At 40.6% G+C, this 23,289-nt stretch overlaps 1 protein-coding gene across 1 annotated transcript in view; it reads left to right on the forward strand.

Annotated features, from left to right (window-relative positions):
- The window catches only part of znf608 (zinc finger protein 608), a 48,462-nt gene that overhangs the window by 8,563 nt on the left and 16,610 nt on the right, over nt 1–23,289 (forward strand). The window contains exon 2 of the mRNA XM_070964231.1: nt 14,656–14,926. Within this exon, the coding sequence (XP_070820332.1) occupies nt 14,656–14,926 (271 nt within the window). The remainder of the gene's footprint in view (nt 1–14,655; nt 14,927–23,289) is intronic.

The following is a 23,289-nucleotide window of genomic DNA, read 5'->3' on the forward strand; positions in this document are numbered from 1 at the left end:
TTAAAAGGTCTGCCTCTGTGTGTAAAACAATGACAAATCTCTACATTCAGAGCAGTCAAACAAAGCAAAAAGCTGAACCTGCCGCAACTTTTGCCATAATATAATGTGGCGTGATCCAATCAGGTAACATCAAGCCCACATTCCTGAGTGAAAACTTTGTAATGTGAATATGTGATCGTGACAGACAAGAAAATTGATATTTACTGTCCAATACCAACAATTATGAGTTTACTCTCTTACAGTTTCTTACAGAACGGTAACAGAATGCAAACTATGGTCGAGGTATGGTTAGTGTTAGGAACTAAAGCACAGTTTTAAAGAGTATCAGTGCCTTTTTTGACTACTTGATGGCTGATAAGGTGAAACAATTGACTCTTTTCACATCCAACATGCTTATTCATTTTGCGTTGTTGTGTTATTGTATTTGCGTCCACTCGTTGTCTTAGCTCTGGCTTGTTCCCCTTTCACCATGTTTTTCTTGCACGTCAGAGCACCTACACAATCTGTGGACATTTTGATATTTTTTTGCACAATGAAAATGAGCTCTGCAACAAAGGATTATTTTCATTATAGAATACTCTGCTTATTATTTTCTTAATGAATCAATTATCATTTGCCCTGTAAAATATTGGATTAACTATGATGTAAGACAGAATAAAACAAAACAAAAAGAACAGCTAGTCTTTACATTTGAGATTTTTCAAGTTTTGCTTGAAAAATGCTGCATGGTATCACTACATCATAATTCTCGTCAGGACTTAAACAGTTTTTGTTATTAAAGTGATTTTTGGATCCTGGTGTGCAGACCTCTGTTCTGCCCAGTGCCTACAAGATGTATGTGACACAATGACTTATTTCTTCAGATTTCCAGGTACAAAGGAGATTATGCACTACAGTGAGAGGCATCCTTATCAGTCAACAACTCAGAAATGAGCAATCACGATGTGTTCAAGGTCATGCTCATTCCTTATTCATCATTTTCCATCCCAGAATACAATTTTCAGATATTTTACTTTATTAGGAAAACTTTATTTTTGCTTTCATTTTGTTTCTTGTTCCTTTTGCTAAAGAAGAACAATCATCAATTTAACGCTCTGTGTAAAATGTGCTGAAGTGCTGAAATACAGACTGCTGCTCATGGATGAGTTTTGCTTTTGTCTTGTCTCTCTGCTCCACTGGGCAGTGATTGATGGGAGATTATTGGTTGAAAACATGGAAATCAGACAGGAAGAAAGCAAAAGTATCCCCCTAGTGAATTTGAGAAGAGTCTGAAGCTGAAGTTTTTCAAATGAATAGGTTACCTTGAAACGCCTTTTTTTCTTGAAGACTTACCTTCATCAGTATGCCTCAGTTCATGTCTCCATCCTGAGGGAAACTTTGTGGTGGAGATCTGCAGGTGTAAAACAAAGAGTTTTAATTCTCCTTGTTCTGAACAAATTCACGTTTCACCCCAAAAAACATGGTGATGTTGATTAGTTGCATTTTGACAAGGCAAATATGACCTTCAGAGGCCGTGGAAAAGTTTGGTGTCCAGGGGTTTATATGTACAAAATGAGGCCTAAAACAGGCATATGTCAGGTTTACACCTGGACGTAAACTGTGACCCATGCTGTAGGAACATTTTGGCAATGCAGCTTCTGTAAGCTGGTGAAGATTGTATCTTTCAATATGAAAAGATATAATTCAGAACAAAATGTTAGATCAAAATCTGCTCAATATTATATCACATTCCCCACAGAGGAGAGGGCTAGACTGTATGCTAACTAACTGATGAAGTGATCATTATGGGTTGTACAAATCAAAGATCACATTAAATATGTAACAGTAAAGCAATGTAGAACAGACCGTCAGTAGCGTTTAGTATGATCCTCTAATACTGTGTATTATCACCAAGTAGTATTTTAGTTGTTGTATTGTTTTCAGTGTAAATTCGCTGCAGTGAACACAGCTGTGCTGTCAGGTGGCTAGAGCACACTGGAGAAACCATGGTGTCTGCCATACACACTTGCTTCCATGAGTCTATTTGTGTTCCCAGTGGTCTGAGTTCGGGTGCACCCTTGCCCCACCAGTCACAGACATGCTCTGATGGTAGGATGCAATTATTTTCTTTTTTTATTATATATTTTTTTGGCTCCACTTTCAGATATGATCTGTGCTTTAAAATTTCTTGTACTGTCCTGTCTGTTGCACTCACTGCATTTTCTTTTCTTTGTGACCCCGCTGTTGTGGCCACCAGACAATATGTGCTTTCTGACTGCCACATCACCAGCATGAACCTCAGTTTCTGTGTCAGAAAAATTCCTTTTCTAGTCTCCCTCTCAGTTGTTGCCATGATTCACCATAACATGCCATTGATCAGCAGGCTCATGTATATGCATATTCATGTGTTGCTTTGCGTTGGCCATTTATGGTAGGCAGGTACACATGCATGACAAAAATGTGTAACATCAGTTGTTTTAGAACTTGCTTGAGCAAGATTGTTTACAGCATGTGTGTCCATCAACAGTGAGCTTACCTCAGACTCCCTTTGGTTGAGGTGGGTGCTGACCGAGCTCGGCCATAATGGACTTGTGAAGCTCTTCCATGGTGCAGGTTTGGGTGCCTGGACTACAGAGATGGTCGCCGGTATTTTAACAAAACTGGTGCATTGCACACACCCTCAAGAACTGCATGAAATCAGCTGATGGCAATGTTCCTGACTGTGAAACATTTAATGGCTCTGTTGTCCTGCTGCTTCACTTTCATTTAGAAAAAGGTGCAGCAAAAAATAATACCATTCTGAAGAAGTTATGTGGAGAGAATTGACAGCTGTGTGACTGGGGAAGTCTCACAATATCAGATGGTCTGCATGGAGGCATGAAACACTGTTGAAAATATGTCAGCCATTCAAAACAACACACTGTGAGTGACAGTAACTGTGGCCTGCTGCATGTCTACACAGAGAATTTTCAGTGTTTTCTGTCTAACGTACTTGACATTGGCAACACTTTGAGGGTCACATCCATCAGGTTTCAGAAGAAGAAGATGACCAGTGGACAATATAAAGATGATGATCATGGTGGTCGTTGGACAGTTCACACTTCAGTACTTGATGGTGAGGGCCACAGGACACACACTGCTTCCAGTGATGATGCTGACAGGAACAGGACACATAACTCAGGGGGTTAACTGAAGAGTTTGAAATCAGATGTGGCAAGACCTCCACCATTTTAGCAACACAACGATGTGCGCCATTCTTCTGAAGTATGAGGCCACCCTGCAATTAGACAGAGTCTCAACTGTGAGAGAAAGGATGCACTTAAAGCAAGCAGGCTTTAAGTTTCTTATTTTGACTTGGTCCAAGTAGTAAATACAAGCAATCCAGATTGTTACTCCAGCACCAACAAGATGGTTAAATTGTCTCTTGCACTGCCTTTGAGCAGTGCAGCATGTCAGAGAGGATTCTTCTATCTCAACATTATAAAAACGAGTGCAGACCTCGTCTGTCACATACTCGTCTATCAGCCCTGATGCACATCAACTGTCAGATATGACCACAGAGACATTTAACCCAAAGCCAGCTGTTGACATGTGGATGGAGACAGCTAATCAGAGGCTCAAACAGGGACAGGGAGGTGCATCTTCATCATCTACCATGCAGAAGGCTGAAGCAGAGGACACAGAGGAGGACAGTGAGGAAGATTGCATTTATTAAGACTACACTGTGTACGGGTTGAGTAGCAATTTCCTGGTACTCACCTGAGTAGCTGGGAAAAAAAAGGTGTGCACTCCTGCCTATAGCCACATCCTGTTGTAGCTACAGACAGTTAATCATGTTTTTTGGAGACAGGCATAAATTTGTGCATTGTCTTTTGCAGTTTTTTAGGAACATTTGCTTAATATTGCCATAATATTTGGATGGAAACGTGTTCTTATGTTCAGCTCAGCTTCTGGCCGATCTCAGAGCTCACCAGAAACTCTAGCGCCTCTTTCCCCTCATCTCTGTCCATTTACAAAGTAGATTCATGAACTGTGCTCAATCATTTAATAATTTACCTGCACTTTAGACAAATACTACATTTTTTGTGGCTCATGGCAGTTCTGTCTTCACTTAAAATTGTCAACACAACTAAGAAAAATTATAATTTACTGCATCGAATTCCTCACTTTAATTTCACGCATCGTTGAAATGTTGTAATTTTTTTCTTTAAAGCGATGGTTGATGCTGACAACAAATCAAAAATATGAATTGTTTTCTGAGAATTCTCTAGAGGATGTAGAAATTTGCTTAGACACGGGGAAAAAAGACAGAGACCTGTTTTAATAAATACATAGAAAATAAATGTCAGAAATAGTAACTGGGTTATTAGAAAAGGTTCATAACAAGATGTAGTGGAGGCAGTGCTAAGTGGATTAGCTCCACAATATATGTGAGCATCACCAGAGCTGACAGAGGCAAACGTCAATATGCCTTCAATATCTTGACATTTTGATTAACTGGTGTACTGTAGCTGTAGAAACAACACTTTTCACTTGACTTGATGATGAGACAGAAGCTCAAATACAAAAGAAGAAGAACAAGTGCATGTTGAGTAAACAGCACCGCTGACAGCTGTTTGTTCGACATTGTTCCCTACTCGAGGCACAGAAGAGTGTTTTCAGAGCAGTACAACAGCTCATGTCAAGGCTGCAAGACTGTGAGTCCATTAGGTGTCAAAGTATCAATGCCAACCAGCGTGAAAGGGCTTCATGGTACGATGGTACACCCACATGCTCTGCAGGCTTGCAGGTTTTCATCTGCATTCATTCACCACAGCCTCCGCTGCCGAAGGAAACACTGAAATCAAGAAAATGCATCATAATATCACTGCCCAGCGTCCGTCATTATCTTCTAAGAATCATATCTTCTCCTTTCCTGTCTTTCATATTTTATTTAACCACAGCGTTCCTGACGTCTTGTTCCTATTCATACACAGGGGAGTTCCAGCTCCGCTCAGGAAGGACTGTCTGACTGAATATAAGATTCTCTCATCTGAATCAATCAGTATGGTTGAAAATGGATAGGGACTAAGTGAATGGAGAAAATTTGTCAAGTCAACAATGTTTTGTTTTGTGGTTAAAAGCTATCAGTTTGGAACATTTTGTGTAAATTAAAGTGTTCCTCATGGCATGAAAAAGATTTTGTTCACACAGCCTTTATTTTCTCAGGTTTCTGCAGATATGCTGTTCAGTAACGGCTGTGCACATTCCTGTTTGTCAGTGGTAAAGCTGCACCACGTTATGTGAAAAAGTGTAACTTTAATGAAAAAATGTTTAGTTGAAAAGAACAGGTTTGTGTTTGATGGTTATACGCCATCTCCAAATTTTTGTTTTTGCCATAAATGGTTTCAGAACAGTCGCAGTTTTCTGTCCAAAGGTCTGTATTTATGAGTAAACTTTAATGTGGCAGAGATGTAAGCCCTTTTGAAAAGTGTAAGGGTGTGTTCAGAAACAAAATGAAGTTTGACCTTGTCATTAGCTCAAATTTGACCTAAACAGCCAATGAACCAACTGTAGAGGTCACAGCTGCCAGAGAATCAAATCAGTGAGCTTAAAGAGGCTAGAAGATGCATACAACAGCACAGTTTGAGCACTTTCTGATATGATGCCCCATTGGCTGTACAATGTGCAATGGCTACAAAAATGATTCATGACTGTCCTCCTCTCATCTGCCCCCACGATTTGATTAGGTTCAGGCACAAAAACTTGATAAAGCAACAATCTTAGTCATAGATCATCTGAGTTGAGTTTCAGTCTCACCCAGTATTGATATGTCACCCATGCTGCCATGGTATCAAATGTCAGTAGTCATGTGTGCAGTTCCAACACAATTTCTGTCTTAAATCATAGTCTTAGGATTATATATGATGCTAATTTATGTTCAGGAGAAACATAATTGCTGCCTGGATTATGTTAGTGTTGTTTTTACTAGTGTGGGAAGTGCTACACACTATTTTATTCATGCATTAGTTGTTGTATTGTAGAAAAATAAATAAAATACACTGTCATTCAACATGTCACTGATTTGTTCCGTATCAGCATTTTGGAACTTGGCAAACATGTTAATTAACATGTCTTCATAATTTGGGAGATATTACATTTTCTTAAAAACATTTTTGCAGTTGCAAATTATTAAAGTCTGGGGTTAATGTGTTATTAAAATGTCATTTTAAAAAGATTCACTGTTCACTTGAATTGTGCAATATTTTACATTTCTGTTGAAGTTTTTTGTCCAGTCAGCTCTGCCATCTTAAAGGTTTCAGACTTCCCTGCAGCAACCTGATTGAGTCTCTTTTATATTAAAACTGTCTCTGGTGTTACATCAGCTGCCAGATTTAAAGCCTGGGATGTCTGTCTCAGTTCAGATGCTTTATAATTATATCATTATGAAAACGCTGCTTGCAAACACGGCACCTCTGTGAGATTAATTTATGTAGAATTGGGCTAACATAATTATTGTTAATGGTTGATTGTGCAGCAGTGGTTGTTGAAGGAAAGAAAGTGGTTGTTAGTTTTCAAATGTTTTGTAGCAGCAGCAGGAGTTATTATGGCAGTGAGTAATGTTATGCCATTAGAGCTTGTCATTCAATAGAAAGGTAAGTGGTGTGTGTGTGTGTGTGTGTGTGTGTGTGTGTGTGTGTGTGTGTGTGTGTGTGTGTGTGTGTGTGTGTGTGTGTGTGCACGCGCGCTCTTATGGTGATACTGTTGCAAGTGAAAAAGAGAGCAGAGAGATTAGAGAGGCTGGAGAGGGAAAATGGGGAAAGAAAGATGGCTACCGTTTGCAAAAACACACACAAAAAAACACACACGTGCGACACAAACACACACTCCACAAACCACAGATTGTCTGCACATTCACACACCGCCACACACACAATGCCTCCTCTTTCAGCAGCCTCACAATAAAGACAGGGATGATTTCTGTCTGGGAAAAAAGTGTCAGTGTGGCTGCCTACTGGGGGATTTAATAGGAGGGGAGGGAGAGGAGAGAGGAAGAGAACATGAAGACAAGCAGGGGGAAAGGAAGGACAAGGCAAGAAAGACGGAGGAAAAGGAAAAAGAAATGAACACGTAAAAAGATGACAAGAAGGGTGTATGAGGGATGAAAGAGAAAAGGAATGAAGACAACACAGGGAGGAGCAAAGAGGAACAGACAAGACATAGGTAGAAAAAAGGAAAGGAGAATGTCAGGCAAGGACAGTAGAAGACTGGAAAGAGGAGGAAGAAGAAAGAAAGAGAGATGAGAGAGTGGGACTAATGCAGGAGAGGAGATGAAACAGTGAGAAGGATGAAAAATAAAGGATTAAAGGAAAGGAAAAGGGGAGGAGAGGGGGATAACATGAGGGAAGGAGAGTGGTAGAGAGGAGAGTAGAAGAGAGAGAGGAGGAGAAAAAAGACATTCAGAAAAGGGACAAGGAGAGCAACTGAGGTGGGCAAGATGAAAGAAAAGGAGAGGGTGAAGGAAAATTAAGGGGAAGGGAGGATGAGGGAAGAGTATCCAAGCCAAAAGCCAAGACAAAAATGAAAAAGCAGGAGAGGAGGAGAGATGAAGCAAAGGGAAGAAAAGGAAGGAAGTGGAATGAGAAAGAAAGAGAAGCAGAGCAGTGAAGGAGTGAAGGAAATGTTGGAAGGATGATCAGAGATGGAGGAAGGACAGGATGTGCCGAAGAAGAAGAGGGGATTAAAACAGTTCAGGCAGCAGTTTCTCATCAAACGAGTCGACGAAATTCAGCAGTTTCTCCAAACACTCCTTCCATTAACAGTGCAGGGTGAGGGGGTGGATAGATGGATGTATGGATGAATAAATGAAAAGATGGATGGATAATTGGATCATTGGCTTGATTAAAATTCTTTTTTAACACATACAACATGATTCCTCTGTAGTCTGCGGTGCATAAAAATGTGATTGAAGATTTAAAAAAATAAACATGAAAACCAAAGATAAAAAATGTCTCTTTGTTTAATTATAGATTTTAGAGGCAGAATTAATGGAAAACTCAGCTGGCTCCCCTGACACCTCCCCTCCACCCCTCCCTCTCCTGATTAATTTGGATAAATCCAGCTCTGTATGCAAGTTAGTACGGCTGTTTGTGATTCAGCCTCAACACAAAGCTGCTTTAGCTTGAACTGCAGTGGATCTGTCTTCCTCTGCAGCCTCTGCCTTTTAACACGGAAATGGATTTAAGGGGGGAAATCGATTAAACACACAGCTTCTTAATTATTATGACGGCAGATTTTCCATTTTCATTTGTTAAAGTTTAATGTCTAACATAGCCATGAACCTGAGAGTGGTCGCATTTGAACTGACACTGCACTTACCTCAGTGCTGTTGCTACACCTGTCCATCTTTCTAATCTAGCGCTGCACCTTTTAGGCACTCCTTGAACCAATGAGTCCATTACGTCAAATGTCCATCACAGACAAGGGCAGCTTCTTGTTTTTACATGGAGACAGTTGACCATTTTGTTGAAATGACAGCTGTCACCAACAGATTTTATGAGCTAGCTCGCTAACGCAGAGCCAAAGTGAGTCCGGAACCTGCGAGTGGGCATGAGGGCATAGCTCTTCAATGGTAAACATGGTGAAGTGAAAGAGGAATGATGTCGGTGCTGCGAGGTGGAACTGATGAGCAGAGGAGAGGCTACAGCTCTTTTTTCTTTCTTTTTTCAGGCTTTTCAGAACGCAAGACAGCCAGCATCACACACACTTCAGACACCATTGTTGCTTACATTCTTGTTCCCGAAAGTCATTCTCTGGACTGGAAAGACAGGAAGCTATGATTGGTTGGGGATCAGCGTGTAGTCTGTCATGTCTCTTGGCCAAGTCACAGTATGAATTTATGACTCTATAAGCACCTAATCTGATGCACTGTCCATCTACGGCGTTACACAACAGTGTGTACGGTGGCTCACGTAATCTTTGAAAAGCCATCTGATGTTGTTTACTTAATATTTCTGGTTTTTGACCTTTAATGAACATTATTTACCAGATGGCTGAAATGTCACAGCTCAACAAAAGCGAGAAATCCATGGATGGGACAGCGGATTGTGGGGAATTCAGACATGTTTGTAATAAGAGCAGGACCACGAGGACTGAATGGTGTTTTTAGACAGCAGAGATTACAGCTAAGAGGTGGCATTGGAAGAGGATGCTTGTGGATTTCATGGATATGAAGGAAAGTAAGTTATGATGACACTCTTTAGTTTTGAAGACAAGGACGAACTGGTCATTTGGTGTAAAACCCCAAATAAATACAGAGCAAGTTCTCCCAAAAAAACATATTGTTTAACATTTGTTTTTCCCAGATAATTACCTCGTTATCATGAGAAAATTACCTTTTGTTTCTTGAGTTGCTGACCATTATTGCCTTTGAGTGAGTGCCTTTTTTATGTTGTTTTGTCTACAGTATGTCTGTGAAAATAAGAAGCCCACTAAAACATCTCTTTTCTTGTGGAACACAAAGATTTCATACTTTGGTGATTCTGTAACTTCCTCTGTGAGGAGGGATGGGCTGGATTTGATCTGAAAGAAAGTGAAGAAGACAGCTTCAGTGTTTGTGCACAGCTCCAGGGTCCATGCATATTTTAGTGTTATTTGGGTCTTTGTGTATTGCGCTCTCCTGTGTGGTTTAGTTAAAGCAGTAATGCTTGAGTTTCTCTCTTTTTCAGAAACTGAAGGGCTCACAAAACAAGATATTGGAGAGTCTGGGAAAAAATACAACAGCCGAAATCAATGATCGCAGAAGCTTGAGGCGAGAATGGTGATGCAGGGTTTTAATCAGCTCGAGTTCCTGCGAGGAGAGAAGGATGAGGAGAGAAAAAGACTGACACTGTAAACATGACCAGCAGCTCATGGATTGACAAGTTGAAGTCCTCTTACTCAAATAACAGAATAAGCTGTTGTTGCTCAGAATTACTCACATGGACATTTTCAAATCAATGGTTAAGGTCTGTTTAAGTTCAGGCAATGTTTACTGCTTGGAAAAGATCATCTTCATGGTGAAGTATTTTAACATACAGTAGCTGTATAAACATGATACTTTACTGGATCATCTACTACACATTTTGAGCCAGGACAGCAGTATAGTTAATGGGATGCCAGTTTTGGCGGCTGTTTGTTCATCACTCTGCTTGCAGCTGAATCTCATATCTCAGCAGCTCTTGGATGGATTGCCATGACATTTTTGTACAGACCTTCCTGCCCCCAGAGGATCAGTTTGTACTGACTTTGGTGATCCCCTGACTTTTCCTCTAATGCCACCATAGGTTGACATTTGCAGTTCTGAGTGATATATATTGACAACTGGATGGATTGCCATGAGGTTTACATTCCTGTTCTCCATCATTTTTGAATAATTTCAGTGATAATCATCAGGTCAGCATTTCACTTTCACTAGCAAAACCCATCAGCCTCAACTGTTGACTGTTGTTACTTTGTGTGTGAAATTTACTGTACGGACATGAAACCTACAATGACAAGTGTATTTCCCATCAAACTGTGAAACTCAAGCATTACAGACGTCAGCATGTTAGCATTCTCACTGTGAGCATGTTTGCGTGCTAACATTAGCATTCATTAAAGCACCACGTAAGTAAGCTACAGCTTCAGTAAAGACCAACTAGCATGGCAGTTGACTCTTGAGCAACACACATCAGCAGTGTCACGTAACGTTGCATCATTTTATGTCTTTAGAACAGAACAGATGCATCGGGCCAACCATAGCCAAAGTATGGTAGCTGGAATTTGACATAATTACTGCTTTTCTAGAGACTTGATGCAACACTGGGGAATGGGACATGTGTCTCTTTCAATGAAGTTTAATTGTTCAGCTCTACAGTCAGCCACAGAGAATCCAAACATGTATCACTATGAAGGAAATGTATCCACTGATTATTGTTTTGACTGGCTTCCTCAGTGGCAGGGTCACACTGGGTTATACTGTGCTCCCACATTTTCAAGCCTGCTTCTTTAATGCTGAAGCTATCTGCAGTCTGGTTATGTTGTGATTTTTCAGTGTGTATTGTAGAATTTTTTAATTAAGAAACAGTGTGAGAAAGGATGATTTGTTTGAAGCATTTAACACACAAGGGAGCCAGCTTGTGTTTTTATTGTTATTTTGTTGTGTGACTCTGCATCCAGGCTGAATAGCCTGTGTGAATTGCGATTGAGCGTTGTTATTCTGGGTGTATGAGGGAGGAAAAGGCGTTAACGGCAGAACAGAAATCACCGGGGATAATGATTCTTCTTTTATAGTTAATTTGCTTCGTGATTTTGTAGAAGAAGTCCTGGGTGGTCTTTGTCAGCAGCTGTGTGGGAGTTAACAGACGGTTTCATGAAGCACAAGGGATCATCTGTCTTTTGTTTTATTACTATTTTGCATGATAAATTTGCATTGTTTATCAGGGTTTTAACATAAATGCAGTGCAACAAACAGCTGAAACCAAGCTCCTCATAATACCTGGCGTACACACACTGTAAGCATGGGACACCGTACAATAGAAAAATAAACCCTGAACACTGAAGTACTGGTGAGTTCCCTTTACATACCACAATGGGACCAGCGGAAGGAAAAGTAATTGTTTTGCAAGTTGCAAGCACAGGTGTAACTACATAGGGAAACCCAAATATTTTCACAGAAACCACTTGTCCCCCCTAAATTGACTCACTAACAAAGCATCACGGTTGATTAGGCACATCTCTATAAGTTGTTGTTTTTTTTTTTTTAGCTCCCATTGTGCTGATACCCAGTCCACAGGGCTGGAGCTGCACTTGTAACCTTGGCAGTAACCTCGGCAGTTTAAGTTGCTGTAGGAAGAAAAATGTCAAAGGCATTTGACATAAAAGCGCAGAGCACCTCTGAATCTTTTGTTTTTCTTCTGGTCAGGTTCAAGAGCGACTTGTGTGAGTAACTCATTGATCTTCATAATAAGACAGCGCAAGAGCAACTCCTTTATCTGGGACACCAAACACCACAGAAGAGCTCCGTGTTGGACTTGACAAAGTGCTGCTGTTTTCTCCAGTATTTACAGACTCAGCTCGGCTAGAACGTTTTGTTTTTTTTTTCTTTTCAAACCAGGAAATCACTCAAGAATATCGTGCAGCAAGTTATCTGTCGAGCCTGTAATCTTTATTGAGTCATAACGGCGAGAAAAATCCTTCATCGCTGATTGATGCTGCTCTCTCAGCAGAATTATTTCCCAGAGCTGTTGTAATTGAGACCATAATAAGTGGTGAAGATAAGAGTGAGGCTCTTATAGGCACCAATGACTTAATATTTCATTACATGTAACCATGGTGATTACAGTGGTTAAGATCACTCACATCCTTTGAAAACTGAAAAATGATGTTCTTGGTTTTATGAAACACTGAGGATAGTCTAGAAACAGTAGAAATATGGTTTGATACTGGTCTTTGCCATCAGTTAGAGGTCTTCACAGACCTCATTTTGGATCAGATCTTATTATCTTCTAACAAGTCCCGCCTGCCCCCGGTTCCCTTTCAGAAGACCAGTTTGCATATAGTTTCTAACCCTATCTGCACTAATGCTGAACTACACGCAAGGCAGAGATTACAGAAGCAGCAAAATGACTTTAATAAGATGGTGACAAGACAATGAGCCATTTAATATGCCTCATGTAGATCTGACTGAAAGGAATTTGCCTGTTACTTTTTTAAGTTTAACAAATCAGTTTATTTATGTTAACAATAAATCCAACATCACTCCAATGACATGTTAATGTTTCTCTGTACCGCCTGGATGCAGAAACATTTAACTGTTTGCCCACATATGAGCCATGTCAGTGCTGCGTGTTTTTCTGCTTGCTGTAGGGTTCTTCTCCCCTAAACGAAAGCAGCTTTGAGTTCACTTTTCATTTAAAGCAGAATCTGTTTGTTCCCTGTCTTTTGAGCACAGCTTCAGTTTGATAAACCTGATATTCTCCTGCAGCGTCAATGCTTCTGCCTCCAGTGGGGCGGTCCAGTCATTTAGGCGTTCAAAAACAAGTAAAACAGGAAGTCTGCATGTGGACCGGACCTGAATCAGTTGTTTATGTTAACTGAAGGCAGGCGTTTCATCGCCTCTGGGACGACTGCAGTTTTTTAATAAGTTTGATTTAATTACTGCTTGCTGTTAATAAAATAGCAGATTTTATTAACCACTTTGAGAGTTCAGCGGGGTTCACGCTTGTGTTTGGGTGTTTTTGCAGTGGGCCTTGCATCGCAGAGTGTTGCTTTGAAGCTAGACTGTTTAACCTGTGAAAGAAGAAATTATTCTTCCTCTCTCAAATGAGACGTTCTGAAGCAACAAAATGCGCTGTTCAGTACACTCAGGGATTTTGCTGATGCTGCCAAACTAGGTCTGCATGTGATGTTAAGATGGCCAATGTTAGCAAACATAAGCAAAATGTAAGTAGATACTGCTGAGTAAAGAACATTGAGTCAGTTCCCTGACAACTATATGTGTTACAGTTACATAAAGTGTGAACATTTACACAACAGTTTCCCTGTAATATTAGCTTGTCGATGCGGTGGCATCGAGGTTCGGGAAACACAGACTCTGTCAAGAAAATGTTGATTGTGGCAAGGAGCAGAAAAGCTTCAGTGAGACAGAAATGCTGTGAAATGAACACTTCAACTCCAATCAAAAGTGAACACTGCGAATCCTTGTAGCTGCTGTATGAGATGACTTCCGTTACACTGCAGTTTTTCTGAAAAGTCGTAGGAGGATCCTGCTGCAAAGAATCGTTCTTGCCAGAGTTGGCTTTTCCCAAACAGAAGTGGTTCGTAAAATGCTGAATGAACAACTGATTTCAAGGACAAAAACTCAGAGAATAACTCTCCATAGACCACAAAAATCAATAAATAATCTGCATATTGCTGAACCCCTGTTTGGAAAAGCTGATCCTCACAGAAGACTTAAACAGCATACAAATCTCATTTTCCGTGTCAACAGAGAAACCATTCTTGTTGTTATAGTCACACTGGATGAGCTCCAGTAATGTTGCCTGATTATACTGTTGCACATTTTGCCAAGCCGCTCTGTGCAAGAGTGGCAGCTAATTATAATGTGCAGCTTCTGTATGTATGTGTGGGTAGGAAACATAGTTTCTCCTCCCATAGCGAGTGAATGAGGGTGGAATCTTTGCCTCTTATGGACTCATGATAGAGACATGTAGATGAAACGAAACAGACAGGGTGAAAAAAAAGCTTTTCTAGTCGAGAGCTGATTAGCTGCCACTCAGTATTAGGAAGCTGCTAAGTGCAGACTGCGGATAGAATAATGAATGATATGACATTTGGAGAAAATGTCTCCTCTTCTAAAATGTCCTTCCATTGTACAGTGAGATCCAACATTCAAATAATCAGAGCTAGAGAGTCACATCAGTAATATTAAAATGACATTAATAAGCTTTTTACTTATTTTGGATCATCTCTCTCTCTCACTCTCTCCTCCACTTTTTCTGGAGAAGTATTCAGCATAGACATTGACCAAAATTTCATTAAATCTACTGAAACTCAGCTGAACTGAGCTGAAAGATTAATACCACAACTAAAGTGGAACTGAAGTGAAATTGCATTTCACCATGCATGGCAGCATCTTTCTCTGATTTTTAATGAATCCTCTCCTTTTCTCTCCAGGTGGACCCCATGTTCACTGTACCAGCTCCTCCTGCTCCAGGCCACCCCGGGGCCCCTGGATCCTCTCTGCCCTCGGCCCCCTCCTTCTCACCTCCGGCCATGCCCACCTGTAACCCCAAGCAGCTGGCGGTGAGGACGAGGTCTATAGGTACAAACACCCAGGATGGAGGCAGCTCAGGAGCAGTGGAGGGTGACTCAGCCTGTCTGGGGCCGTGCCAGCCCGGGACCAGCGTCAACCTGGAGGGCATCGTCTGGCATGAGACTGAGGAAGGTAAGGAATGTTATGCTATATTATATCATCTTATATACTCTCCAAGTTCCACGAATATCCTCATTGCCAAAATAAGGCAAAAAAAAGTCTTTCAATGTCTTTTTCATTTTAAAAGTGCCAGTGACTTAAAGGACAATGCTAACTTTTCATAACTATAATTTTCCAAAGCATAAATTTTGCCCAGCCTCAACATAGCCACTGACTTCGATTCATTACATTTCTATGGTAATAAAAAGCTTGAAATTGTGGTGAACTCCATCCCAGAAGATGAAAATGTTTAATCCAACAGGGACATGAATCTGGCATTATCAGACATGACGCCCACTGTGATGAATGGAAGTGGATTTTCATTCTAGAAATCTTCAAGTTTTCCAGTTTTTATTTTGGTTGTGTTTTCTGTTGTTATTGTTTTTTGTGGAACTAATCTGAGGATGTCAGTGACCAATGACTGTCTGAAAAGTACAAGAACAGATTTAGATACTTTAAATGTTCTGGTAACAGTGGACATATGCCAAAACACTGTTAATTTCCTTTAATATGTCAAAGCAGTGATATAGTTTCCCCGTGTGTGTGTGTGTGTGTGTGTGTGTGTGTGTGTGTGTGTGTGTGTGTGTGTGTGTGTGTGTGTGTGTGTGTCTGTGTGTGTCTGTGTGTGTGTTGAAATAAGGAGAGGTGAACAAATTGAAAATCTTGAAACAGAAGAGGAGTGTATCGAAAAGAAAAAAAAAAAAAACCCAAACAGTCAGTGTTGTGAGGATGCGGATAGTCTCACATGTCAGGCATGGGTAAATAAAATACTTTTGTCATGCCTCAGTGAAAGCCAAGATGGTGGAAAGGCATCAGCAGCTTTTCTGATCTGCAAGCTTGACTTGACTTTGACAAGACTTTTGTTTGGCTCGATGTGTTGAAAAGCCCAGACGTACCCTTCACTGCACTCTGTCAGGTGCGGCACTTTGTTCCAGAGTTTTTTTCATTGTTTCTCATTTGAGGAATTGTGGTTGGCCTGCCCATTTAATCTGTGACTCCAAACAGATGAAGAGACTGACAACCACAACAGATGAGACTATTTTTACTGAACGCAGCCTGAGTGAAAGCTGCACTTTGGCCGTTTCGACAAAAATCTCCATAAGGTGTGAACATTCAAGTGCAAGATTCCAGCAAATGCTTTGTTTTTGTCCCTCATTAAGACTAAAGACAGCGTTGTTTGCTGGAGAGGCTGTAATCGGAGACTCTTTATTTAGAAGCTGTAAAGGGACACCATCCAAATTTCAGACAGCTCAAAGCTGAGTTAATACTTCTGCCTCCTTAGAAGTGGCTTTTCAGGTTTACTGGACTGTTTTTCCAAGATGAGACTGACTGTCAGTGTGGCTTGTTTGACAAAGTAATCTCAACTACTGTATCCACTCAAACTCTGAATCATTGGTTCAGTTATCATGTGACCTAAATATGGAATTCAGGTCAGTTAATAACAGCTGGATGATAACCACTGTCTCGGTTCAAAGATGTGAATGTCCTTCATGATCCTTCGCTCGCCGTCCTCTGTCTGCTGGTGGATGACTTTGAATCCAGTCGGTGCTGTGAGTGGTTTTGCTCTGGTGTTTTTAGAATTCACTGGTCATCTGTTGCAAATTATGACTGTTGAGGAAACAGTGAACAGCATTATGGCACCGTTACACGACTCCAGCATTGTTTTACTTGAGTCATTGCTGGTTTATTCCCATCAAAGCATCAGGATACACCACTGCCCTATTTTCTAATATCAACCCTACAGAAAAGCAGCAATTTTTTCACATTTGCACATGCTGGCGTCTGTGCTGTGTTAGCCAGCAGATGCACTAAAACTGCTCTCCACTCACACATAGACAGATACGGAGACACTACCAAGTCCCAGCTGTGTTGTGGGTGGCAGGTTTGTAGGAAAATACTGCTGAAAATTTGGAGATGGTGTTCTCTGTGAAGCCTCTGAGAGTTCGTTACTGATGGATTTGACACTGATGAAGTTTTGGAGAGTGTTGTGCTTTTTGTCATCTGTTCATCTCACATTAAGACAAACTGAGGACATGTTTAATTTGTTAAGCTGCTGCTTTCTATTTTTTATCCTTCTGAAAGATGTTGGCTGTATTTTATCAGTGGGGGGAATCCGAAGACCCCGTCAAGCCCACAAGTTGCTGCAAGAGTTTTGATTTGTATTTCTGTAGTAAAATTCAAATACAATGTTTTTGCTAATGGCCAGCAAGGGGAGACACCACTGGCTACCAAAAGAAGTTGTATGCAAGTTTATAGAAAATGACCCTACTTCTCACTTGATTTATTTCCTCAGAAAACTTTTGAGTGAGTTTCATGTCTTCTTCAATACAGCGTGATGTTCATTTGTAAATTATGGTTCCATTTAGATTAAAATCAACGTAAGACAGGATACGCTTAAGGGTGTGGCTACCTTGTAATTGACAAGTCGCTACCATGGTGTGTCCTCAAGTTCTCAGTCAGATCCAATCAGGAGAGAGGTATACCTAAGCATCCTCCCCAGCTCCACCCTCTCGTACAAAATGGTCACCCCAGCTCCAAAAAATCATGCTCAAAGCTTTAAAACAGCAGTACATAAACCAATGAATGACGCCACAGTGGGTTTGTGTTGCATTGAGGGTGGAGGTGGGGGTGGATAACTGTGTCAAAAAAACAACACTTTGACACAAACAGTGGTCACCAACAATTTGTGTTGGTGACTTTTAACCATGAAACCAACTATCTTTCCCTCAGCTTTATGGAGTAGCTAACCCTGACCAAACCGCAACCATCAATGTGGCAGATCAGAAAACAGTCACATGAACCACTTTTTAAGAGTTATGGAAGGCAGTAACGCACGGTGTTGTCCTGATGATATCGGGCATCAGATTAAATGAACTTTGATGATGTACTGTGTACTATGATGTATTTTGTCATTGGAGGACAAACAACAGTGTTACATCTACTCCTTCATTCAGCCACCACAGACAGAACATCACCTGTCAATATCACCTCCTTGCAGAGAAAACGCAGATCAAAAAGGCTCAATGTTTCAACACAGTTTGGCCTCTGAAAAGATTCACCACTCTTGGCCAAGTGAAATTGGGCATTGTTACAACTTGTGCAGCCTCGAAAAACATATGCCGCAAGAAAAAAGTATGGTTCTCATCTTTATCATTCCAAACACTTTGTGCTTTCCAAAGAAAAATAACCAAAATCTAGTTTATTTTTAAACATTTACTGGATATCCTCTTAGAGCAGCTTTGGCGTTGAGCAGCACATAATCACGAGTCCAACACAAGAAGAAAAGTAGAACCAGAAACCCGTCCAACACTACAAAATGATACCATGGGAGTACCGGGCAATGGATCAGACAGCCTGATGATCCATCCGCCGATTTCGACGCCACTGCACTTTGATAGGCCGTTAACGAGGACAGCGCTCAGCACTGCGGCCTCTCAGTGGAGGTGTAATACCTTACTGCAGGCTGCTAATGAATAAATCCCATCTCTCAGTGCCCATCTCACTCTGCCAGCCGCAGGGCCTCTGAAGTGGAGTGTTGAGTTTGGCGGAGAGGCGTTTGTTTCCCGGCCCAGTATTAATTAACTGGAGCTGCTCACTCTGCCCGGGCAAAAATAAAACAGGAGAAGAAGAAGAAAAAACAAACACAGCACAAGGGAATATATCATAGATCGAAGAGTGCTCCTTAACAGGCCAGAGAAATGGAGAGAGAAGGACAGATAGACAGTGAATAATACATCTTCTGCTTCAGACTCTGAAGTGAGAGACAAGCAGACAGTGGATAAAACTTCTCCAGACAGGCCGCAGAGACAGTCAGCAAAACTGAATGAAAATGTTTCCTAGCAGACGTTGACAACCTTTAAAAAGAAAAAATAAACACATAAAGGAACAATAAGTTGATCATAAACACTGAGATTATGTAAATAAAGCTTCAGTGTTCAGGCAAAACATTCAAAAGTGCAGAACCTCGTCGAAGGCTGCACATTTCTCCAGATTTTAAGAATAAAAAATGTGGTGCCGAGCATTTCGATCATCAGGAAATGATTCAACTATATTTTTGATAACAGTTTAACCATTTAAGTCATTTAGCAAGGAAAAGCCAAATTTTCTCCGGCTCTCCAGTGTGAGTTAAACTGTGTTGTTTGTGCCTGTATTCCCTGTCAGTGCCTAAATTACTGTCTGTAGATGTGGGGTTAAGAGAGCGGAAGGCTGCTGTTGGTACAAAAAGTCACAACAAATCAGGATGATATATTAAAAGTTTCATATGACACAGACCACTTTTTTTTATAGACATGATTTGTTTATTATGTCAGCATGATTTTAATTGAATTCCTTATTGTTCACGTCAGAGGAGCAGTAGTTCATGAGAAAATAGTCCAAATGTTCCGCAGCACCCTCATGTATCTCACAATGGAAAGAAGTCCTGAGAAAGATTCCTGGATTCATATTAAAAACGAGTTCTGCAGCTCGTGGCCGGACTTTCCACCAAGCTTCACTCAAATCTGCTCCTATGTTTTGGAGATTTCCTGCTCACAAACAACCAGACAAACAAACCAGCAGCACTGAACACATCGTCTCCTCAGTGGAGGAAATAAATACACACAGAAAACATCAAAGCGTCGTGTTTCCAGGTTCGTGTTCATAAACAAAGAGCGGCAGCATTAGTGAAGTGAAGCAGAGTAACGGGATACATAGATATGATAAACCTGGAGTTATACATACTGTACGCACAGCCATTAGCAAAGATATCCAACACAGATATAGAATAATGCACTGTAATGTAAAAGCAGATACTGCACTAACATCCAAACACACAGTCTGTGTTTTGTTGAATACACAGGGAGAGTCTGAGGAACAAGGAGAAAGATGGAGGGATGAAGGAGAGATAAATATGAGAAAATGGATTCAGCCTGTGTCTGAACAGGCTGACAAGATGGGCGCGTAGATGGATGAAAGAGGGAGACAGAAGTGGGAAGATGGACAGAATGGCAACAGAGGTTTTGTCTATATTTCTAAACCACCAGGGGGACGGAGAGATGGAGAGGAATGTGAAGATGGAGGCAAACAAAAACAGATAGAGGGATGAAGAAGAATGATTTCGATGGATACTATCAGAGTCAAATAGAGAGGAAGAACAACAAAGACAAGAGGAGACAGGAGAGAGTATTTTTTTTCTTCTTGTGTTTTTCATCCTGAGGAGTCCTCCCTGCTGCTTGGGGACTATCGCTCAGGAGCCCCCTCCTCGTGACGGCGGAGGGATACGAGGGGAAGATGCTGGTTGCATGTTAATTAAGCAGAATACTAATTGGAAAGACAGAGAGGAGAAGAAGAAGATGAGACCACCATTTCAGCTTCAGACCCCCCCCCCCCCCCCCTCTCTGCAGGAGGCCGGAGTCTGATGAGCACTAATCAGATGGTGATTGGCTTGACTCTTAGCTGAGCTCCACAGACTGTCTGACTTTAAGATGCTCTGTCTGTCTCGATGTCTGTCTTTCTGTCTGTCTGACTGGGTGCCAGAGATGAATTAATTACAAGGATTGTGCATGATTACAGTCAAAAGTAGAACTGGGTGGTATGACCTAAAATTTAGATCACGGTATAATTTGAAGCACAGACAGTAACAGTATATATCACAGTATGTTCATGTGTCTTCAATTTTCTGATATGGTATGATGTGGTATGATCGACCCAGTCCCTTCCTTTTCTGCCTCCTTCCAAAACACACTGCAAACACACAACAAAATTATTAATAAAGACAAGAAGAACTCGCTTATGAAAACATGCGACATACAGTCACTAGATAAAAGAAACAGAATATATGGATACATTATGTTTAGCAGTGGTCGTGAATTGTAAATCACAAGGTAGCCACATCCTAAAGCAGACCCTGCCTTATCGTCTTTTTTACTCTAAATTTGACCATAATTTAAAAATGAACATCATGCTGTATTGAAGAACACTTGAAACTAGCTGGTAACAAAATTAAGTCATTAGGAAAAAGTGAGAAGTAGAGTGACTTTCTCATAGACTTCAAGAAACTCAGACTTCTTTTTGCAACCAGTGGAGTTTTCCCTTGCTGAGAAAATGCAAATTTAAGGCACTTTTCAGACCTGGAGGCTACATCGACTTCTTTTATACGGTCTGTGACCCGACCACAGAGGGGGATCAGACTATGGAGCTTGGTTGGTTTCACAGTCCTTCGCATCACCCACCACCTCCTTGTGACTGTAGTGTGGTACCTAAATGCAGCACTTCATTCCCTCAAAGAAATGTTTTCCACTACACAAAATGCAGGCATGATTGTATTTGGTAGCACAATTGGAAAAACAATTCAGTGCTACAAAAGTGTAATTTCTAGGAGACATAGTGTTGTTGAATAGCAGAGACCATGCGGAGAGCTTAAAGCAAAGCAGCAGCAGAAAATACAACTGTGGGAATATGTGCAGAGCAAAGACACAGCAACAAGATTGACAGAGCAGAGGGAAAGATGGACTCAGCTTAGATGGAGAGTGTGTTGGATTGAATTTAGCAGCAACTGCCTGAACTGGCTCACGGGGTTTTCTCAATTTGTGATAGCTTTTCTTTGATTTTAGTAGCAGAATCAGCAGCTCAGTTCAGGAGAGAATCAACAGATGAAGACAATAGAGAGGCTGTAAAAACAGCCTGCAAAAAGGAATGACTTCATTTTAAATTTTTTAGTCCGATGTGTTTGATATTACAACATATGTGCAGTGGGGAGGCAAGAACGAAGAGAGAGAACATTTTCTTCTTTACCAAGTGATAGCAAACAAACCCTGAAGTCAATGATGCTCAGATTCAGGGACAGCTGGTTCGAGGACTTTCTGATCATTGCTCTCCTTCATGTAAAAGAGCTGCTTGTTTCTACACAGACTGTGAAGCAGGCAGGACGTTTATTTCATGAAGATTTAGAGATTTGAAAACAGGCTTTAAAGGAAATACAAGTTCTGGAGAACATTATATTGGCAGGAACACCCACATTAATGGCAGTGAAACTAAAACTGATGAACTATCAGTGTTTTGGTATCTTCCCAAGAAGAGACAGAGTGACGCTGACTAAAAATAGAAACATTGTCACATTTCAGGCCCAACAAGGCTTTTGGGGACATGACAGTGGAGAGGAGAACCTCTCCTGTAGGCTGCGGATCCTCAGCTGGGACAAGAGTTGAAATGAACGTAACAGATCTTAAAAAGCAAGAAAATCCTCCTATTGTCAGTGGTTTCAATAATAAATGAAAGTGGGTGAACACAGGACATAAATAAACCAGAACAAGATACATTTTTCTATGTATGCGCACAGATTTGACCCACTTAGAGTTGATTTGTACACAATGAAACCAATGCATATATGTGAGACTGCACTTTATAATCATTAGTTGCGCTTCATCTAACAAGCACAACTATTTTCTCAACATCATATTCTCTGTACTCCATGTGCTATATGTGGAGAGAGTGAACTGATGTGCTGCAGGATCACTGTCTGAGCGTCATGGATATATATAAAAGGGAAGCCAATATTTTAGGACATCTGTCCACAAAATTCAGGATAACAAAAGCCGAGCTGTATGTGCTCTGTTAGCTTTAGTAACTGCATTATTATCCAGAATGGCTGTGATGAACATTCATTCAGCACTGCAGGAATGTAAATCAGTATGAACGTGGCATGAGTATTTCCTTCTCATGCCTAGAACTAGTTCAGTTCTATTTGCGTTGTGCTAGAAAACACTGAAGAACATACTGAGTGTATTTACATGTGCACTACTGGTTTTGATCATATTCAGGATATGATGTTTTGGACATGAAAAACCTGGTTTTACAACTATCTTTATGATTCTAGGTTTATGGTTTCTGATGGATTTGAGTTTGTGCAGATGTGCTATTTGGCTACTCAGTATCCAGTCACTCCCACACCGAAATATTGTGTCTTTGTCAGTGTTATGACTTAAATTCAATGAGACCCAATTCTGAGCTCATTTTACTGCCATTTGACAGACAGTAATATCCCAGGTAAGATATTTAGTATTCCAGTTTCTCTGGAATACTAAAGCATAGATATGATGTTTACATGCATTAACTTGATGTAGAATATTTCCTTTTGATGTGATGTTGCAGGTGTAAAAAACACTGTCTTGGGTTGTAGAAATGTAGAAAATATATTTTTTAAGACGTCAAACTCTACTTAAGGAGATGTTTAAAGAGAACACTGGGAATATTAAGTTGTTGACTAATCCATCCAGCTCATTATTTGAAGATTTTACAGCCTTGTGATGAAAATCAAAAATCTTCCTGATCACCATGCACCTCTTGTTAAAATGAGCAAC

The sequence above is a fragment of the Chaetodon trifascialis genome, chromosome 6 (genome assembly GCF_039877785.1).
Source record: "Chaetodon trifascialis isolate fChaTrf1 chromosome 6, fChaTrf1.hap1, whole genome shotgun sequence".
NCBI classification, from domain to species: domain Eukaryota; kingdom Metazoa; phylum Chordata; class Actinopteri; order Chaetodontiformes; family Chaetodontidae; genus Chaetodon; species Chaetodon trifascialis.